The sequence below is a fragment of the Polypterus senegalus genome, chromosome 10, assembly GCF_016835505.1.
Source record: "Polypterus senegalus isolate Bchr_013 chromosome 10, ASM1683550v1, whole genome shotgun sequence".
Taxonomy (NCBI): Eukaryota; Metazoa; Chordata; class Cladistia; order Polypteriformes; family Polypteridae; genus Polypterus; species Polypterus senegalus.
The window spans coordinates 37,897,395-37,919,055 of NC_053163.1; the positions used below are offsets into that span (position 1 = coordinate 37,897,395).

Sequence of the window (21,661 nt, forward strand, 5' to 3'; positions counted from 1 at the left end):
TTCCTGATGTAGATGTTAAAACTGTGCATGAAGAGTCACATTCTCATGTAGAAATTAAGGAATGGCTAGGAAGGACATCGACAACTGAATTTTGTTTACAATGTGGGGTTTATAGGCTGGCATGGTGATGCAGTAGTTAAGGTTGCTGCCTCAAAGAGAAAGTAGAAAACATAGTATTAGTAGTAGAACTGTTTTGCTTTGCACAAGATGATTGTATTTCATAATTATAATGTGTGGCCATTATTTTTTGCATAGAAATGGAGTGTTTTTTTTCATATTTTTTTATTTTAAAGTTTAATAATACTTTGTGTATGTCATATATGTATGAGACAATCAAATCTCGATAAATAAAGTACATTATATTCATTGCATGCAAAGTTGTGTTTATGTGAATATTTCTCGGGAAGGGGGTCCATAGCTTTCATCAGATTCTTAAAGGGCTCCGTGACTCAAAAACATTATTGGCTAAGAATCCATGTGACCAAAGATGTTATTAGTAGGTCTGAATTGGCCACAGTGTCCATTTGCCATGCGATGAATTGATGTTCTGTTCGTGGATGTTTTATGTTTTTCATCCTAAGCTGCCAGGATAGGGGATGACCCCAGTAGCCTTAAATGGTATTCTGTGGATTTACTGATGCTTCTATGTACAGTATGTACCTTCAAGTAATTAATAAACTTTTGGATGGGTTTTGACAGGGACTAAACACCTATGCTTTGACATCCAATTTCACATGGAATTTTACCTCCATGTAATTCAATTTTATAGCTTTACTTGTTACTTTTGGTTAGACCTTGTCAAGATGTGTTACAGATAAATATGCACTCATTTTCTGTAGCAGTTAGTTTTGGTTATGTCCCCAAATAGAGGAAAGCCAAGGGCAAAAAAAAGTTCTATTAAAATTGTAAATAAGCTTGAGTGACATATGTAGAGTTTAATTATTGTTTGGCCGCACTGGTGAAGAGCCTTAAGCAGTATTAGATGTTGTGATTCAAAGTAATTCAGAAATTGTATGGTGGGGAATATATATTATTGATGAATAAAGCAAGACAATAAGCATATATGTCATGTATCATGGGAGTTTTTCCTCTGTCTTCCTTCCCACATCCCATTGACATGGCAAATCTAGCCTGGCTGGCTGTGTGTTACATCAGCACACATTCACTGGCAAATTTAGACTTGCAAGTTGTACCAGTATGCATATCTTTGGTAAGTGGGAGGAAAAGTAAAATAACTGTGGAAACAAATTGAAAACAAGTACAGTCCACACCTAGTGATCAAAGGAAAGCATTGACCACCGGTGGGTGGCCCTGTAAAGCCAACCACGGTGCCATCTTACCACACCGACTGCTTTATGGTTACTGAAACTCTGTCTTTAATTGCTTTATGATTACTGAAACCAGTCTTACTTTATATTTAGTGAGCTGTTTTGTGGTTACTGAAGTTAGTGGTACTTTATATTTGGTGAATGTGGTGCTGATCATTTATTCCACTACTAAATACAACCACTTTAATATTGCAGGAGTGTACAGCCTCTTTAGGAAAAAGAGAAGCTTTATATCCCAGGATTATGTGAATCATACAGAAGCAGTACCATCTTCGGTTGAAACAGATAATGGGAAAAGAACCACACCGAATTTGCTAAAACCCTCCAAACCACCTGAGCCGCAGGGAATATCAGATTCAAAAGTAAATGAGACAGATTGTGATGAAAATGTGAATGACACAAACAGAAGCAAAACAGAAGAGCCAGCTTTGAACATTACAGTTTTAGACCAAGATATCAAAACAGCTGAAAATGCATCCAATGTGGACGATGAGTTGAGTGATGATATACATTCATCTCCTAGTGACGAGGACTCAGATAGCAAGGAACAAGATAATTTAGGCTTGACAAGCAAAAGCAAAGCAAACTCATTAAAGCTCCTAGAAAACATTGCTAAATATTTGTTGGAAAAGCCATCTAATACAACAAAGGTGCTTCTGGAAAATGGAACGGATGGAAAGAACCATAAGAAATTATTTAAAGTCATCCTATTGATTAAAAAGCAAATAATAAAACTCATGCTTGGGAAGAGTTGAGATTCCCAGCTTTTTCATGCAAATGCTGGATTTGCCTTACTGTTTTCAAATGTATAGGAATTCCTAATATGACACTCAAATTGTGAATTTTTGGAAAATACTGGAAGAAATTATTTAAAGAAGAAAGAAACTAGTACTTGTTTGGGAATGGTTCATAAAGGAGACTCTTTTAAGCAGATAGAAAGAAAAAAATGGCGGTACCAACATGACCCAGAATATCATTACAAGCAAGGAAAATATAAGGACAATATCAAAGTAATGTGACAAATAAATGCACATTGCAGGTCTTGACATCCTTAACAGAAAACAGACACATGAGAGAGGAAAGTAGGCAGAACTCAATGTGGACATTTTGTGTTGGTGTTCTCAGTGAAAGACCTCACTGTATGTAAAAGTGACTTTAAGGTTTCAATAGTTTTTCTGACAGTTATACGTAAAGTGTAACTTCTTAACGTCAGAATGTCAATACGCCCATCAATAATATAATCTTTCCATTACAAAAGTCAGTTTCTTTACTGGGCCCCCCATATATTTAATGGGTTTTTTAATTAAATAGTTCCAAACTGCAGAAATTCAGTTTTCATAATGAAAAAAATCCATAAATGCAATATATACAACACTATCCATCCATCCACTATCCAACCCTCTATATCCTAACCACAGGGTCACGGGGGTCTGCTGGAGCCAATCCCAGCCAACACAGGGCGCAAGGCAGGAAACAAACCCTGAGCAGGGTGCCAGCCCACCACAGTATACAACACTACCTACATTTTTATCTGCTACATGCTATAAATTCAAATCAGTTCAGTTTACTCTTGAATAGCACACTTTTTTAACTATCTTCTATGATGATGATTTTCAAACCACAGAAAATGGTTTGCAGTGACTTCAATTGTTTCATCATTCAGTTTTGAAAAATAAATACCATAAAGTACTGGACACTATGCTCTCCATTAACACCGGACAACACATTTTCAAAATCATTTAGTTACTTTTCTGAAATTCCTTTTTTCATATCATATCACATATAGTGAACTCAGATGTACACCCAGAAAAAAAATCTCTAGGTAGTTAGTAGATTGTTTTAAAACAATACTTATATTAGGCAATTATTATCCATAAAATGAATAATATGTAGGTGTGGCATTTTTGGTAAACAAAGGGAAAATGAATACTGTACTTTCATAACACCTGCCATTTGTAGCCATCTTTAAGGGCATTGCTTGCCACGGTCCAGTAGTAGTCAGCAACATTACACTACTACATTTCCTTTGGTTCCCCAACTCCACTGCTGAGATTTCTTGGAAATGTTTCCCATGCTAATCAGGCACTGCACCAAAGTTTTTAGGAAAAAAGTCCAAATGGGTGTGAAGAAAGTGAATTTTCAGAGACGTTCAGCAGCCTGTCTTTGTGACAGGATGAATGAAAGCAGCTTCTCAACAACGTCTTTGTAGTTTTCAGCTCTCTTGATTTACCAGAACATTTGCACAAACTTGTTTAAAAGAGTCCCTGAGACACCTTTTCTCACCATAGAGAATTTCATCACAGTGATCACCCCAGTGACGTTCTTGTATCTGAGCTCCAGTGAAAATCCCCTGCTTTAGTTTTACCTCACGCAGCCTTGGAAACCCTGTCCTCTCTCATATGATGTTCTCTGTATCTCAAAATCTAGAGCTAAAAATGATCATATTCATGTCCAGAGGTCAGTGTTAGGGGAAATTAGCTATTTTGGTCCAAGAAACATTTTGTCTGTTGACCAGTGTAACAGGCCCAGGATGTGTTACCTGTAGTTCACATGGCATGTAAAGGACTTTAAATCTGAAATATATATGTTTTTAATGGGCCTTTGTGTCAGAGTTTTGTGATTTGTTTTTAAAGTTTATTTATGTTTTGTATCCTGGTCTCAGAATTGATGCTTTTCATCCTTAATGGTGTATGTTGTGTACTTCCTCTGAGAGTAAGAGGCAACAGTTCTGATGTCTTTACGCACACCATTTGTCTTTCTTATGATGCAGTCATCCTTTTTCCAAATTTGCTTATTCAGTTACAACATACTTGGATGCACAGCAGTATAGAGCATTAGATAGAAAACAATAGTATATAAAAAACAATTTACATCACAGAACACAAACATACAAAAATCACATCTATATCTCCATTCCCTTGTACATTAATTGAATTTACAAAGTGTGGCAAGTTAATTCCCAAAATGGCCATGTAGTGTGTATGGGGAGGATGCTATGCTATGCTATGTTGCTATGTTTGTGTGACATAAGAGATTCAAGGAAGGACAAGAAAGATTTGAACACCAAAGCCAGAAATGGATCGTCCATCATGACAATCCGTTAAGCCATGATGCACTGTGTCCATGACTTCCTGGCTAAGAAATCAATTACCAAATTGGATTATCCATGCTGTTCACCTGAATTTGGAACAGCCCCTTGAAATTTCTGGGTCTTGACTGACATGAAAGGACAAAAATGTTTGGACATTTCTGACATCCAGCATAACGTGATAAGAAGGGAACTCAAGGATGTTCCAGAAACAGAGTTTCAGGTATGTTTCCTGCATTGGCAATGCCAATTAAATAAATGTAGCACTGAGGAAAGACATTGCTTTTAAGGTGATAGTAGGGGACACAGTTGGAAACTTATTAAAGGCAGAGTCTACACAAATGTTTGAATGTTTTTCTTCACACAAAAGAATCCTAGACATATAGAAAGAATTACCGAGTAGTGTGGTGGAGAGTAGGACTATAGGGACCTTTGAGTCTTGACTATTTTGGACAACTTAGGTGAATAAGATGGATGAGCTTGTTGTATGTAATTGCCTGTTGTCATCACAATCGTTCAATGTTCTAATTGAATAAAATTGAATGTCCTAGCCTTAATTATATAAAAGTGCTCTCGTCATTAGAACTATCAACATACATTTTGAATCTCATTTAATCCAATTCAGAGTCACAGGGGAGTGGATCCAATCCCAGCAGCACCGGTCACAAGGTGAAAAATAACACTGGACAGGAACCAGTCCTTCATAGGCATCATATCTGGGCCAAATTTGTAGTTCATCTTAATAAAAGGATAAGTGTCTGTGTGTGTTTCGGTCTGGTTGCTAAGTCAGTCCAAAAGACCATTTTCTTCTACTTTTTAATATAGAAATAATGATAAAAAACACTCATGAGAAGCATATTGTTAAAAAACGCTTCTTTGACTCGGCAGCAGCTTTAAAACTTACAAACATTCTAAGCAATCAGTCCGTTTATAGTGCCAACTACAATAGTGAGGATAATGTAAATAGTAAGGTGGAAAGATTTAATACTAAAGTGAGAGCTGCTGTTGACAGAGTTGCACCTGAAAAGACAGTGAAAAAATCTTCTAGCATTGTTATACCATGGAAGACCCAAAGAGTGTCTGATTTAAAGAGAACATGCCGCAGAGCTGAGTGTCAATGGAGGAAGACTAAACTTACTATCCACCATGAAATATTAAAAGTCAAAATAACAGAATACAATAACACTGTCCGTCTTGAGAGACGCTGCTATTTCTCTAAGATTATAAATAACAATGCTAGTAATCCTAGAGTCTTCTTTTCTACAATTGATCACCTACTAAACCCAGGTAACTCAAAGGAATGCCTCCTAAGTACTTCCAGTAAAACCTGTGAGGCTATTGCTGTATTTTTCAATCAAAAAATTAATGATATTAGAAATAACATAATATATCCCTCCAACACTAAGGATCCTCCTAAACCCCAGCATTCAATTATAAACAAATTAAACTCTTTCACTAGGATAGATTTACCTGATTTACAAAAATAATTCTCAATTAAAACCTCCACCTGCGTCCTTGACCCGATACCAACAAGGTTTTTCAAAGAAGTATCGGGCGTGCTAATTGATAATGTTCTTGACATAGTAAATTCGTCACTAGATACTGGGGTCTTCCCAGACTGTCTTAAGACTGCTGTAGTTAAACCCCTACTTAAGAAACATAATCTTGACCCTCGCTCTTGAAAATTTTAGACCCATCTCTAACCTGCCTTTCTTAAGTAAAGTTCTGGAGAAGGCAGTCATTATGCAGTTAAATGACCACCTCAATAAACATGCTATTCTTGATAAATTTCAGTCGGTTTTAGAACAAATCACAGCACAGAAACTGCACTCGTTAAAGTAGTAAATGATTTGCGGTAAATGCAGACAGAGGCCATTTATCTGTTCTCATCCTCTTAGATCTGAGTGCTGCATTTGACACCATTGATCATAATATTCTTAGAAATCGCCTTAGTCAATGGGTGGGCCTCTCTGGCAGGTCTTAAATTGGTTTGAATCCTACCTGACAGGGAGAAAATTTTTGTTAGTTGTGGGAATTACAACTCAAGACACATGATATCCAATATGGTGTTCCACAAGGCTCTATCCTGGGTCCGCTGCTCTTCTCAATCTACATGCTTCCGTTAGGTCAGATTATCTCAGGGCACAACGTGAGCTACCACAGCTATGCTGATGACACACAGCTGTACTTATCAATAGCACCTGATGACCCATTCTATTGATTCACTAACACAATGTCTGACTGTATCTCAGAATGGATGAATAGTAACTTTCTCAAGTTAAATAAAGAGAAAACTGAAATCTTAGTGATTAGCAATAATGGATACAATGAGGCTATTAGAAATAAACTGGATACATTAGGATTAAAAGTCAAGACGGAGGTAAAAAGCTTAGGGGTAATTGTTGACTGTAATCTGAATTTTAAATCACATATTAATCAGATCACTAGGACAGCATTTTTCACTTAAGAAACATAGTAAAGTTAGACCTCTTATATCACTGAAAGATGCTGAGAAATTAGTTCACGCTTTGTTTTCAGTCGACTAGATTACTGTAACGCTCCTCTCAGGACTACCCAAAAAGACATAAATCGTTTGCAACTAGTGCAGAATGCAGCTGCTAGAATCCTAACTAGGAAAAGAAAATCAACACATTTCTCCAGTTTTGATGTCACTACACTGGTTACCTGTGTCATTCAGAATTGACTTTAAAATTCTGCTTATGGTTTATAAAGCCTTAAATAATCTCGCCCATCTTATATATCGGAATGTCTGACACCTTATATTCCAAATCGTAACCTCAGATCCTCAAATGAGTGTCTCCTTAGAATTCCAAGAACAAAACTTAAAAGAAGTGGTGAGGCGCCTTCTGCTGTTATGCACCTAAAATATGGAAAAGCTTGCCAACAGGAATTCGCCAGGCTAATATAGTGGAGCACTTTAAAACACTGCTGAAAACACATTACTTTATCATGGCTTTCTCATAGCTTCATCTTAGTTTAATGCTGATGCTCTGTATATTTAATTAATCGTCATTATTATTCATGGTATTCATACTAAAAATCCGTACTAACCCCTACTTTCTCTTCTGTTCTTTTTTCGGTTTTCTGGGGTGGCGACCCGCGCCACCACCACCTGATCAAGGCACCGTGATGTCCCTAAATTGCTGGATTAAAGACCAGAAGTCCACATGACCATCATCATCAAGTTCTTCCATGAGAACCCTGAATACCATGAGGACTGATTGAGGTCATTTATGTTAGGTCTCATGGCCTGGAAACCCTGCAGATTTTATTTTTTTTCTCCAGCCGTCTGGAATTTTTTTTGTTCTTTCTATCAATCCCTGGCCATCAGACCTTACTTTTATTCTATGTTAATTAGTGTTCCCTTATTTTAATTCTTATTTTATGTTGCCTTTTTTCTCTTTCTTCATCATGTAAAGCACTTTGAGCTACATTATTTGTATGAAAATGTGCTATATAAATAAATGTTGTTGTTGTTGTGTCTGCAAATTCATTGAAGAGGTCTGAGCTGTGTTTGGCCACAAATCCATTGGTGACCAAGGAGGACAGAAGAGGGCTCAGCTCTTTAGCCTGTGGCGTGCCTTTGTTGAGGATCAACACTGAGGAAGTCATCCTGCCAATTTTCACTTTCAGGAGTCTAACACAGGGCCATCTTACCTGCATCATAGGCCCCCGGGCAAAGTAGTGCACTGAGGCCCCTGTTTTGATAGCAAAAGAGAAACATAGGCATCAGAAATATCGTGGGCCCCTATGCTCCTGGGGCCAGTGCCCATTGTGCCCATACGTTAAGATGGCCCTAATCAGTTTAGAAATCTAAACTCCAGTTGCAGAGGGTGGTACTAAGACTCAGGTTTAGGAATATAGTGAGTCTTAATGGAATAATGGCAGTAAATCCTGAGCTTTAGTCTATAGGCATTACTCTAGTATGGCAGTTTGAATTATCTAGATGCACAAAAATAGTACAAAGTGAGAAGGACTTAGAATTTTTTGATGACTTCTTCTGATGATAAGCACCCAAAGAGTAGTGCAGACTATATGGAATATTACATTTAACATTCTTGCAAAACATTTCATCATAATGGGAGCAAGTGCCTCTAGATGATGTAAAATGGCTAGTTAGTCTACTTGTGTGTGCTTAGGGAGTGGAATGAAAATGCAGTACTTCAAGGAAAATTCAGGCAGATACAAGAAAAAGATGCAAACACCCAACAAGTAGCAGGCAGGACAGGATTCTCATCTCTGGAACTCTGAGACTACCATGCTGGCCATTCTGCTGCTGTGCTACAACAGTCAGTCAGTCAGTTATCGTCCAACCCGCTATATCCTAACACATGGTCACGGGGCTCTGCTGGAGCCAATTCCAGCCAGCAAAGGGCACAAGGCAGGAAAAAACCCCAGGCAGGATGCCAGCCCACTTCAGGGCACACACACACACCCTCACACCAGGGACAATTTAGAATCGCCAATGCACCTAACCTGCATGTCTTTGGACTGTGGGAGGAAACCAGAGCACCTGGAAGAAACCCAAACACACGAGGAGAACATGCAGACTCCACTCAGGGAGGACCCAGAAGGCAAACCCAGGTCTCCTTACTGTGAGGCAGCAGTGCTACCACTGCGCCACCATGCCACCCCGCTACAACAGTGAAACAAATTTAAATCTTGATATATTGTGACCTGCTTTAGTGCTGGTGTGTTGCTACTGTTTCCTCCCTAGTAATTGATAAATCAAAGTGCACAATATTGCTGTAATTGGATGCATGGCATTATTAAATGACTGGTTGTTCCATTTTTTATACCTTTATCCATCCATTCCTCTTTTAAACCTGCTTATCCTGAGCAGGGTCACAGCGAAGCTGGAGTCTTTCCTGGCAAGCATCAGGCACAGGAACAATCAGTGGCGAGCACGCCAGCCCATCACAGGGTGAACACACACACATACATTGTGGAAAAAATATATTCAATCCAGAACCTGTTTTAAGCAGATAGAGACACTGTGTTTAACCATTACAAGATGAAAATTTTACATTGAACCAATTCCAAAACCCCAGACCCTGTGTTTTTATTGGGAATGTATAGTTTTGTACATTTTTTGCAGGTTTTCATATAATTTTCATTAATAAATAGGGAGCTCAGCCCCCTGCTCGCTTTGCTTGCCAACCCCCGGGTTTGGTTAACTGGTAATACAATTTAAAGAGATTGTTATTTTCATGGGAATTTTTACATATGCATTATTTTCACTTTTACTTTAAAACTTCAGTTAAAACAATATTTGGAATTAACTTTTCTTCAAGATCACATTGAATTTTGATTCCGTGTTTGGATTTACATTGTGACAATGCAACGTATAACTACCCGTGAGTGAATTTCGTTTCTTTCTCTTTAATAAATAAACCGACTTTTTCAAATGTTTGTCCCTGTGATTTGTTATTTGTCATAGCAAAAGCTATTCTAACAGGAAACTGTAAATGTCAATACGAATGGCATATCAAGATCTCCTTTTGTGTCTAATGTTATTCGCGGAAGTTGTACTACATTACCTTTCTTGCCGCTTGTTAAAATTTTATATGTCAGAATTGTTCAACCAATTTTGAATACACCTAATCTTGTTCCATTGCATAATCCATCACATACATAAATTATGCAATAACATTACGATACATCCTTCTTTCAACAGTAATTTGGCCGGTGGAAGACTGGACAGTGTTAACGCTTGTAGATTTTCTATGGGATATTGTAAGTTTATGTTTTCATCTTACGATCATACGATCACCGCCAACTACTTCAGCATAGTCTGTTGATACACATTTAATCAATCTGCCATGTAACTGATCGACAATTTTTGCGTTAATTCGTTTGACTTCATCGTTTCTCGCTACCATATTTAGATGAATGGGTGATGCTAAACTGGATCTTCGTAAATGTGTGTGTGTTCATAAGTAAGCCCTTTCATGGATTGTTGTCTGTCCAAGTTAAATGCCAGCATGCACCCAATGACCGTGATCTTGTTTGAAAATAGTTGTAAGTACGGCATGACTTGAAAGAATCTCATGGTAAAAGTATCCATCTCGTGGGACTGCCTTCCAAAACGTCTCTTCAAAAAGTCACGTCTCGTTGCAAGATTTGGCCTTATACTTTGAAATTTTTGTATGAAAATGGGCTATATAAATAAATGTTGTTGTTGTTGTTATCTGCCATTTGAGATGAGGGTTTATAGCACCAAAATGCAAAAAAATATCAAATAATCAACTAAAGATAAAATTAGATTTTGAATGTTAACACCAGGAGTGATAAATATATCTTACATATAAAGTTAAAAGTAAGTAGAACACCTCCCACCCACACACACACACACACACACACACATATATACAATTTAAGACATAAATTATATAATAAAGCAGGAACACAAAACTTTTGTCAAGGGTGTTCTTTTATAAATTTATGTGAACATCAATGTTGCTCAAAAAATGACTAGTCGTACCCGATATCTAATTCACATAACTGGTTGATGAATTCAACTGTGAGTGAGGGATGGCTGTGGACTTTAGGTGGTCCCCTCCTCCCACTCTCTCAACAATAACTGAATGACAGAGAGTGGATATGGTTGAGCACAACAAACATTGATAACTGGCTAACTTTAAATCTCAAAACACATCTGTAAGAAGAGGCAGACATGGCTTTTCTTTCATCACAAACACAGCTGTTTCAAAGCAGCAAAAACCATACTGACACTTTTTTTATATAAATCTTTTATTAAATCTGTTGTCACATTTGGTTTTATATGTTGGTTTGGCAAACTCAGAGTTTTGAATATAAACTATCTTAACAACACTGCAAAAATTAGCAGTAACATTATCGGTTTGCGACAGACCTCCGTCACTAAGCTATATCTCAAACAGATTTCAAGTAAGACCAGCTCAATACCATCAGACAGCTGCCTTCCTCTCTTCTCTAAGTTTCAACTGTTGCCATCTGGCTGCATATTTAGGTTTCCGAGGGTAAACAGCAACAGTTTTAAGATCTCTTTTATTTCCAGAGCTACAAATATATTGAATTCTGTTACTTGTACAGAAACTGCTGAATTCTAATTTAATATTTTATGTACTCCATCCATCCATTATCCAACCCGCTATATCCTAACTACAGGGTCACGGGGGTTTGCTGGTGCTAATCCCAGCCAACACAGGGCGCAAGGCAGGAAACAAACCCCGGGCAGGGCGCCAGCCCACCGCAGGTATTTTATGTACTGTTAAAGGTAATTAATCTTCTTTACAAGAATCTTGAATGTGTGTACGAATGATAACATTAGCTGTCATTGGCTTATTTTCCTATACATGTGTAACAATACCTTATGTTTTTTACTTTCCTGCTGCAAAAATATTTCCCTCTGGGATAATAAGGTCTGTCTACTACCTACCCAAAAAATCATTTCTAAATAATAAAAGATATTAAAACTGATACCCAAATATATCATGTGTGCCATTGGATGCATGACTGTGCACTGAGGTGATTCGGCATCCCATCCCGGGCTATAGTTAGAGTTATCATTGCCCCAGCTGGTAGTGCTAAACATACTGAAGTTTATCTGTTTTTCCCACAAGATTTAAGGCGCTGAGAGCATAACTGAACAAGTGGTATAGGAAAAAAAAGGTAAGGAGTACAGCGGGTAAGCTAATTTCTGTTTTCTGTTAAATAAAATGGAGCTATGTATTTTGAAATGTTCATGTTTGTTTGACATGCAGGTAATTTCATCATCCTTTGTAAAGATAGATATGAAAGGCACTATATAATAGATAGATAGATAGATAGATAGATAGATAGATAGATAGATAGATAGATAGATAGATAGATAGATAGATAGATAGATAGATAGAGATAGATATAAGATAGATCGATAGATAGATAGATAGATAGATATAGATAGATAGATAGATAGATAGATAGATAGATAGATAGATAGATAGATAGATAGGAGAGGCAATATAAGATAGATAGATAGATAGATAGATAGATAGATAGATAGATAGATAGATAGAGATAGACAGATAGATTGATATGAAAGGCAATATAAGATAGATAGATAGATAGATAGATAGATAGATAGATAGATAGATAGATAGATAGATAGATAGATAGATAGGAGAGGCAATATAAGATAGATAGATAGATAGATAGATAGATAGATAGATAGATATGAAAGGCAATATAAGATAGATAGATAGATAGATAGATAGATAGATAGATAGATAGATAGATAGATAGATAGGAGAGGCAATATAAGGAGAGGCAATATACGATAGATATATAGATAGATAGATAGATAGATAGATAGATAGATAGATAGATAGATAGATAGATAGATAGATAGATAGATATGAAAGGCAATATAAGATAGATAGATAGATAGATAGATAGATAGATAGATAGATAGATAGATAGATAGATAGATAGATAGATAGATAGACGCGCGTGCTGCCGACAAAGGATAGTTTAAGGATGTGCATACGTACAATCAAGTGACAAGAACTGAACAAAAGGCATGTGTATGCATTTAATTCTGCATGTGCTGAAATTTAATCCGCACAGTCTGTCAAAGAAAGCCAGTGATTATCGCAGTAGACCTTACGCAAGAAGAAACAGCTACCGCTGCGGGTGTTGTATCCAGTTCAGTCCCCCGGGACACCAACTGAAAAAAAATATAGGCATACAATTCATTCTGTTCAAATAAGAATGTAGTACATTTATTACGGCATCACTGCTGAGCACACCAGCTAATATCTTTGGCGTAATAACGTAATAACAGTTTCTAATTAACGCTATACATTTGCAAAATAACGCAGATCTTTTGCGAAACAAAGAATACATTTTTTGAATGTCGGGAATAAGTTTCTATAATGTAGTCATTTAGATAAAAAAAAGAATGGGAAATGTATATAAACATGTTTGAGCAATTCAGTTCAATAAAGGTATGAAATAATACATAAACATGAATACTTATTGTTGAAATGGCTTGTGATGATATAGCTTACAGTTTAAATCAATCGTTCTGTTGCAGTACTGAGCGATTTTAAAACGAAAGACCTCGCTGTGATTTATTTTGTGAGGACTTTTATTTTGACATAGTTGTCTCTCGCTACAACAGGAAGTAGTTCTTTTATTGACATTACCGTCGCCGTCTTCCTAGGCATTTTGTAGTTCATTGCGCACAGAATGGCTCTCTCCAGAGGGCTCAGGTGCTGTCAGCGGATTTTCTCTTGGGTCCCTGTTGTCATCATCACCGCTGTGGTGCTCTGGTCTTATTACGCTTACGTCTTTGAGCTGTGCCTTTGTAAGTGTGTTTTTTATTTTGCCTAATTAGTATTAGTAAGGAGGATGCTGTATGCAGTTTGATACGATATGCTATCAGGAAGTGTGTAATAGTCGAGAATCGTCATAAACCAAGCACGTATTGGCCCTAATTTGATTAAATTCTACCATTTGATATATCATACAACAATCGATCGAATATTCCGAATTTGTCAAATAGTTTTTAAAACGTAGTATCCCTCTTCAGATATTTTTCCTGATTCTGGTGATCAGTTTGTTGTATTTGTTTTAAGCAACGCAGTAGTTTTTATTTTAGTACGTCGATGCGTCTTTTTAATTTGTTAGTATATCACGAATAAAAATCAATTAGTATAACTTAATTATTTCAAGTGATCACTGCGACGTATTCATTTGTTTTTGCAAATCATGCACTTCAATCAAAGGTGGTGCAGTCTTACACCCTTTATTGTTGTTGTGTTGACATTACAGTTGTTACCATTCTGAGCGCATTTACAACAATCGTTTTTTAGGAAGCAAGCCGATTTAAGTTAGATGGTTATTTGTATTGCACGATCCTTTACACTTTGTGTGTGTGTGTGTGACATTTTCATATATCTTGAATCAGGGCTTATTTACCATTGTGTTAAAATGCATATATGCATGTATGTGCATAGTAAAACATTTATGGGTGGCACAGTGGTGCAGTAATTAGCCCTGGGATCCTAGGGTTGGATTTCCACTTGGTGACTGTCTCTTGTGAAGTTCACAGAGTGTGTTTTCCTCTCACATCCCAAAGACTTGTGAATGAGTGTGATTAAAAATACCAATCCATCCTAGAGTATCTTGTAGTAATACTTATTTTATTATGTTTTTTGTTATGTTTATTTTCAAAAATTGCTTACTCTCCATGAAAATGCATTTTGTGCTAGTTTAGGCATAGTTGCTAAGTAATTATTAGCCTGTAGATCAAAAGGCTGTTGATTCAGACTCACGACTGACTCACTTAACCTGTCTCAGCAAAATAAATAAATACAATAATTTCGATTAACATTTCATGGTGTTTATTTACTTTAGAAAGGTGCTTTGTAAAGTCAATTTGTTTTGCTTTTTTTCTGTTTCCTTAGGAATTAGACTGAAAATGATTTATTCTATTTTAATCAATAATGAAATAAAAAATTAAGGTAAATTGTAAAGCTAACATTTCATACAGAACAGACACGAAGTTGATCATACCTACTAGAATTGTTTGGCAGTTCCAGACATATTATGCCAAGATTCTGCAGTTATACTGTTTTGTGTATTAAAAACACATTCTTTTTCCTAATTACACTTTATTAAACAATCAGTTGTTAGCTGTATTTTAGAGACTAAAAGAGATCAACCCCTCCTGAAATGGGTGGGAAGGTGTAGGAGTGTCAGAGTGTGTGACTGCACAGGCTGCCCAATTTCCATAGTTATCTGCATGTTAAATTTGGAGAAACAATATGAGAAGCCTTTTTACGAACAGTAAAGGGAATTTGCTGAAATTATTATTACTATTATTTTCAAATACAGTACAAAGGGATATTTTTACATTCTGATTTGCCTATTAAGTACATTTGTTTAGTTTATTAAAGTATATCAGTTGTTGACCAACAAAGAATCGTATGAAGCATTATATTCCAATAACTATTTGGACTGTTTTGCTTTTTTGAACAATTGCAGTCCAAGCCTTAGGCAAAAACAAAGTTTAACATTTTCAGCTGTGTTCTGTACAAATAAAGTGCTGGTGTTTTCAATTCAACGAAACATGGTTATATATGTTTATTATTCTTGTTTATGGTGGTGCCAGAAAGTGTTGCATGTTGATCAGATATGTAATTAAACATTTCACATGAGAGTACACTATGATCTATAAAGTTCATATATTTGTTCAATGCCTGAGCTTGTTTATTGCAATCCAGTATCACAGAGTGCTGGCTTTTTTCCTTGCCCCATGGGGTACAAGGCATGAATGAACCCTGAATGGTGTTGCCAGCCTATCACAGGTTACCAGCCCCCAGTGGGGGTACCACAGCAGATAATTTCCCTGAGGCTAAAAGAGCAACTATTAATTGATTTTTTTCATAAGCATTTAATTGTTTCTTAAATAAATCTAGAATTAATTCATCCTATGTTATTTTATCTAAAAGGAGAAAACTGAAAATGTATTAAGCAATTTCTTCTTATAATTTAGATTAGTTTGCATTACTTTTTGTTTTCTTTATTTAGTATCACCAGTTAATACCGATTTATAAACTTATTAGTTTATAACTAGTCAATTGCATTGCATAGATAGACAGTGGTTAAATAATATTTAGTTTAATAGCTAAGTTTTCATCTTTAGACAACACTCAGTAGATTTAGTTATTTGTCTAAATGACTCTTAGCATGGCTGAGAAAGTGAACACTAAGCTACAGGTAAAAAACAGAGACTTTCTTCTGGACTGTTAAGGAGGTATGGTCTATTTATCAACTGTAGTCTAACCTAAACAAAAAAGTAATGCTTTTAGTATAATAAAGAAAACAAATTTTAAGTTTTGGGGAAAAAACTAATAAGTAATGTTCTTCTTTTCTCACTCTTTTTTATAGTTACTTTGAGCAACACTTTGGAAAAAGGTAAGATTTAATGTTTAGTATTGATTTGTATGCTGATTACAAATAATTATAGATACCCTGTAACCCTGAATTGGAAACCTGGACTTATAAGTCTAAAATGTAATTATACTGTTTTCATAAATTTTTATTTTAAATATTTTTTATATAATCAGTATTTTTCACTTGTTCAAATGAAAAAGCTTTTAATTACTGATATATTGTTCAGCATGAAAACAGGTTTAACACTAGAATTACCAAAGCCTACAAAAAACTCGTAAACCAGGCCCACCTTAAATCCGTTCGCACCTCTCCGTCAGCGTCTTTTGTCTTGTAAATGTGTCGATAAGCGCAAGCAGCCTGCTATGCAATCCCCCTGCCACCGCAAAACAGGCAAGAAGTTCTCTCAGTTCAAGCCTGGGAGTGAGCTACTTAGAATTGTATTGGGAAAATAATTTCATGTGTGTTCTGTGTCTACAACAATCTATGTAAACACATCGTTAAAAAAAATGTTTTTCATGTTTTAGTAATAAATGACAAAATGTATACATAAGGGACACCACTCACATCTACAGTTATTCCCTGTTTCATATAAAAACTAACAGCATCAGATCTGGGGTGGGAGGGGGTGCATGTTGTATCGTGATTGTGACTGAGAGAATAAAAGTAAAAAAAAAAACAAACACTAACTTTTGCAAGTACTATACATTTACACCAGCTGTTACAGACACAAATCAAATGTATGCTTTTATTGTATAATATTAACAATAAGAGCAGCTCAGTACTCAAAACAATAAACTTGCGGGGAAGCTGGTTTCGAATTCACAACCTCTGGATTATAAATCAGCAGTCCTTACCGCTGCACCACGGAAGCTGTTGTATTGTACTTATACCTTTTGTGAAAGTGTTTATTTGATATTTGGCCATCAGCCTTCACACATTATACAGTTCATGTCTACATTTAGTCATTTATTACTAAAACATGAAAAACATTTCTGTTTTAATGATGTGTTTACATAGATTGTTGTAGACATGGAACACACATGAAATTATTTACTCTATACAATTCTAGGTAGCTCAATCCCAGATAATCAAGTATTGAACTGGGAAAACTACTTGCCCGTTCTGCGGCGGTGGAGGAATGGTATAATAGCAGGCTGCTTGATGCCTGGGCTTATCAACCCACTTACAAGACAAAAGACGCTAACGGAGAGGTGTGAAGGGATTTAAGGTGGGCCGCGTTTAAGAGTTTTTTCGTAGGCTTTGGTAATTCTAATGTTAATAATAAAGCACCAGCACTAACCATTACTTTATAATGACACTATGGTCTATACAGTATGTGTAATGAAATATTGTTTAACAAACTTGTTTTCAACAAAGTAAAAATATATTTTTTTTATTATTATTATTCTTATAAACGAATAAATAAAGAATTGTGTCAGGTCAGAAGTGAAGTATGGATAATCAAGAATATACGTAACTATCAGTTACAAAAGACCACCATAAACCTTGAACATTTCCAATAAAATATAGCCAATTGATTTTAACACTCTTTGAGAAGCATTAGATTAATCCAGTTGCATATTTGTCTGAAAGCATTTCTAATGATCTTACGAAGTCACAACCTGGATACTACCCATGTGTTTTTATTTGTCTAGATATCACATATAATAAAAATCTCATTCTAAACACACACATCCTAAAGTAGCACTGCTATTAAAAACCATTCATTTGCAAAACTTAAAGGAGGAGTGAAAAGTAATTAGGAGTATGTCGTCTTATACTGAATTTTACAACAAAGAAATTTGTTGGAAGGTAGTGACTGAACTAGACTCCTAATATATATATCTTCATGTAATATATATTAGCATCACATTGCATTGAATAGGTATACGAAGCATGATTGCACCTTGTAAAGATGTCATGTGTAAGGGATAGCCAGCAGCCCAAGCAATGGAAGGATGGGGGAAGGCAGCTTCTCTAGCACACTGCCTCATCCAGAATGCTAGATTGCAGCCCCCCTGGTTTACAGCAGTACCTCAGATTCCCGCAGGGCTCCATGAAAGTTGTATTCCATAGGGGCTGCCAGGGGAAGCTGCAGATCCCTACTATGAGTTTCCAATACACCAGGGAGTAATTCCAGGTAATGCTGATGAGCCACCTGAAATGCTCCCAGGTGTAATATGAAAGGGGCCACCTCACCTCATTTGAGGAAAAGGAGGAGGACAACAACAACAACAATGCTTGCGAGAAGAAGTGGAGGAGGCACTGACCCAAGAGAGAGAAATAGAGAGAGACAAGGAGAAGAAGGGGAGCGAGGGAAATTGCTTCCCCACCTAAATAATGAACATCTGTGTTGCAGAGATTTGTGCCTGTGACTGTCGTGTCGGGTGTTTGGGGAGCTGTGCGCCCCCAGGTCTTCACACATTTGTTTATGTCACATAAACCTTCAAGCCCTGCAGATAGCTAAGGAGTACAATTACTGTATAGGTAAACCGATCACAACATGAGCTTCTAACACAGTTATTGTGACATATGCTGAGTTTTGGAATGGGAAAATTAAGGAAAGAATTTATATTAGTTAAATAATTTTAGTTTGTCCTGGTATAATAGTTATTGGCTGCATTCCCACCAAAACACAGTTTTCAGTGTTCTTTTTTTAAACTGCAAATTCTGATTTTTTTTCAGTTCCAGAGCCTTGTTTCAGAAGAGAAGAGACATTTTGCTCAGGCTCCACTTGAAACAGTACTTTAAATCTCAGATGCATTTGTGTATGCATTATGTATTTACTTGCTGGTTAGCAACTTTCTCTCCTCTTTTTTTCTTTCACAGTTTGCTACCTCATTGCTTTCCATGTCTGCTTTGCAATGTTCATTTGGACTTACTGGAAATCCATTTTTACATTGCCTTCTCGGCCGTCAAAAAAGGTAAAATCTATTATATGAAAATAATTCTTAGCTTCAGTGGAAAAGAATTCTTAGCATTCTATTCTTTTATGTTTTTTTCACTTACAACAATAAAGCAGTGAATGCAAATATTTACATTTTTTTATATAACTGCTGAAGTGAATCGCACAATTAAACTCTATCTGCTGTCTCTCTCTGTACTGTTGCTGTGTTGCAGAATAAGTCATTTCTATTGGGATAGTTTCCCATCCATGCTGAGCATGAGAAGGGTATACAGAATATGAATGAATTATTACTTTGTTGATGTTATTCTGTTCTTTGATTTATATCACATTTTCAAATGGTGCTATAAAACTCAGTTTCCTGTATTTTTAAAATAGATTACTAAAATTTACACCTAAAATGCAGAAACTGTATACAGTGGAACCTCGGTTCACGACCATAATTCGTTCTAAAACTCTGGTCGTAACCCGATTTTGTTGTGAACCGAAGTACTTTCCCCCATAGGATTGTATGTAAAAACAATTAGTCTGTTCTGGACCGTATGAACTGTATGTAAATATATTTTTTTAAAGATTTTTAAGCACAAATGTAGCTAATTATACCATAGAATGCACAGCGTAATAGTAAACTAAATGAAAAAACATTGAATAACACTGAGAAAACCTTTAACAACAGAGAAAACGAACACTGCAAGAGTTCACACTATGGCGCTAAAAACACTTTTTTTTAATAAGTTTTAAGCACAGGGAAAAAAATTAACATTTGAAAAATCCGTAATTTAATAAACCACCAAGAAAAGTAACATTGCAACAATGCACGCTACGAGCTGATCGCTGTAAACAGAAGTGAAGTGGAGGTTAAAATCCAATAGAAAAAAGTCTTCATTAAATACAATGAGGTTAAAACAATGCTCGAATCTGTCTCTTTAAAAACAAGCCCGGTGCATTCTTTAACTGCCTTCTTGGCTTTATGTGTCCAGCCCTCTCTCACTCGCTCGTTCGCTTGCTCTCTTTCTCTCTCACGCGTGTGTCTTTCCCTCTCCCTCTCTCTCTCTCTCTCTCTCTGTCTGTCTGTCTGTCTTTCTCTCTCTCTCTCTCTCTCGCGCGTGTGTGTGTGTGTGTGTGTGTGTGTGTGTGTGTGTCTCTCTCTCTCTCTCTCTCTCTCTCTCTCACATGTGTGTCTGTGTGTGTCGCTCTCTCACGCTCGCTGCACATGGCACAGGGAGAGACTGAACACCTGCGGAAATCATCGGTGCGCACAAACCGAAAGATAAACTGGCTTGTTCTTATACCGAGTGTGTGGTCGTGAACAGATGCAAACGTTTGGCGAACTTTTTGGTCGTAAACCGATTTGTATGTGTTCCAAGGCATTCGTGAACTGTTATAAGTTATAAGTTGGGTTTTCTGTGCAGCACTGAAAAGAGGAATTGTTTTTTAATATTTAACTGATACTCTTCCCCTCACTGTTCAGCTCACTGTTTATTTTTACATGTTAACAGTCATGCATTGATATGTCAGTTTACATTTTCTGATAGCTGAATTCCTCCAGTCCATATCTTACCCGAATTGTTTCTTAGACTAAGGTGTTGCTGGTGAGCCAGGGTGGTTTGTTTTCTTGACTCAGTGAAACCATAATTGCATAGTTTTCATTTTGGGTGCTCATTAAATGTGAGTGTTAAGTTTTTCAGTCATTTTTATGTTGTTTCTTTAGTGTTAACCATTGTATACAGTGATGAAAAGTGCATGCAACACGAATATAATCTCTAAATGTTGCTTAATTTAAGATCCAGAGCCTTAGAACAATTTTATTTTTTTTTTAGCAATGAAATCAACAAAAATTTTTTCTCCAAAAAAACCATTATCTCCAAAGAACCTGATATCATAACCCCAGAAATAGTGGTAGCAGAGGTGGTGTTTTTTTTAATTTATACAGAAATATGGCTAAACCTGTGTATTCAAAAGCATATTGCTCTCAACCCTCAAAAATATAGGAAGTGTGATTACCAGTTAGTGCATGTTCTTTCAATTAATTTCTAAACTGTGTGCTGCCCACCTAAATATATTGCTGTTGTTAAATATCATTCCCTCTAACTGCTGAGAGAATTATTGATAATATAATTAAATTATGAAAATTAATGATGCCACTGTTTGAAATTTTCAGCAGCCTAAGTATGTGTCCCAGCTGTACTTTTGCCATTTTTTTTCCTGAACTTACATTTTCAGTGCAAGTTTTGATATACGTACAAAATTGGATTATGAAAACCTTCAAGAACAAAACTTATTTGAGCCCTGTGTGTACCATTGTTTTCAACTGAACATATTTTAAGCATTTCCAGGTACTAAGAAGTGATCCCCATTTTTGTTCAAAAACCACATAGACTGACATAATTAGTT

General features: G+C 36.3%; 1 protein-coding gene across 3 annotated transcripts in view; it reads left to right on the plus strand.

The window, feature by feature from the left end:
- The first annotated feature begins 13,612 nt into the window (after window positions 1-13,612).
- LOC120537091 (palmitoyltransferase ZDHHC15B-like) overlaps window positions 13,613-21,661 on the plus strand; it is a 45,521-nt gene continuing 37,472 nt past the window's right edge. For 2 of the 3 annotated variants that reach the window (XM_039765737.1, XM_039765738.1), the window contains exons 1-3: window positions 13,613-13,768; window positions 16,357-16,383; window positions 19,192-19,286. In XM_039765737.1, coding sequence (XP_039621671.1) covers window positions 13,651-13,768; window positions 16,357-16,383; window positions 19,192-19,286 — 240 coding nt within the window. In that variant the 5' untranslated portion in view covers window positions 13,613-13,650. The remainder of the gene's footprint in view (window positions 13,769-16,356; window positions 16,384-19,191; window positions 19,287-21,661) is intronic. The other variant, XM_039765736.1, reaches the window with a different exon arrangement.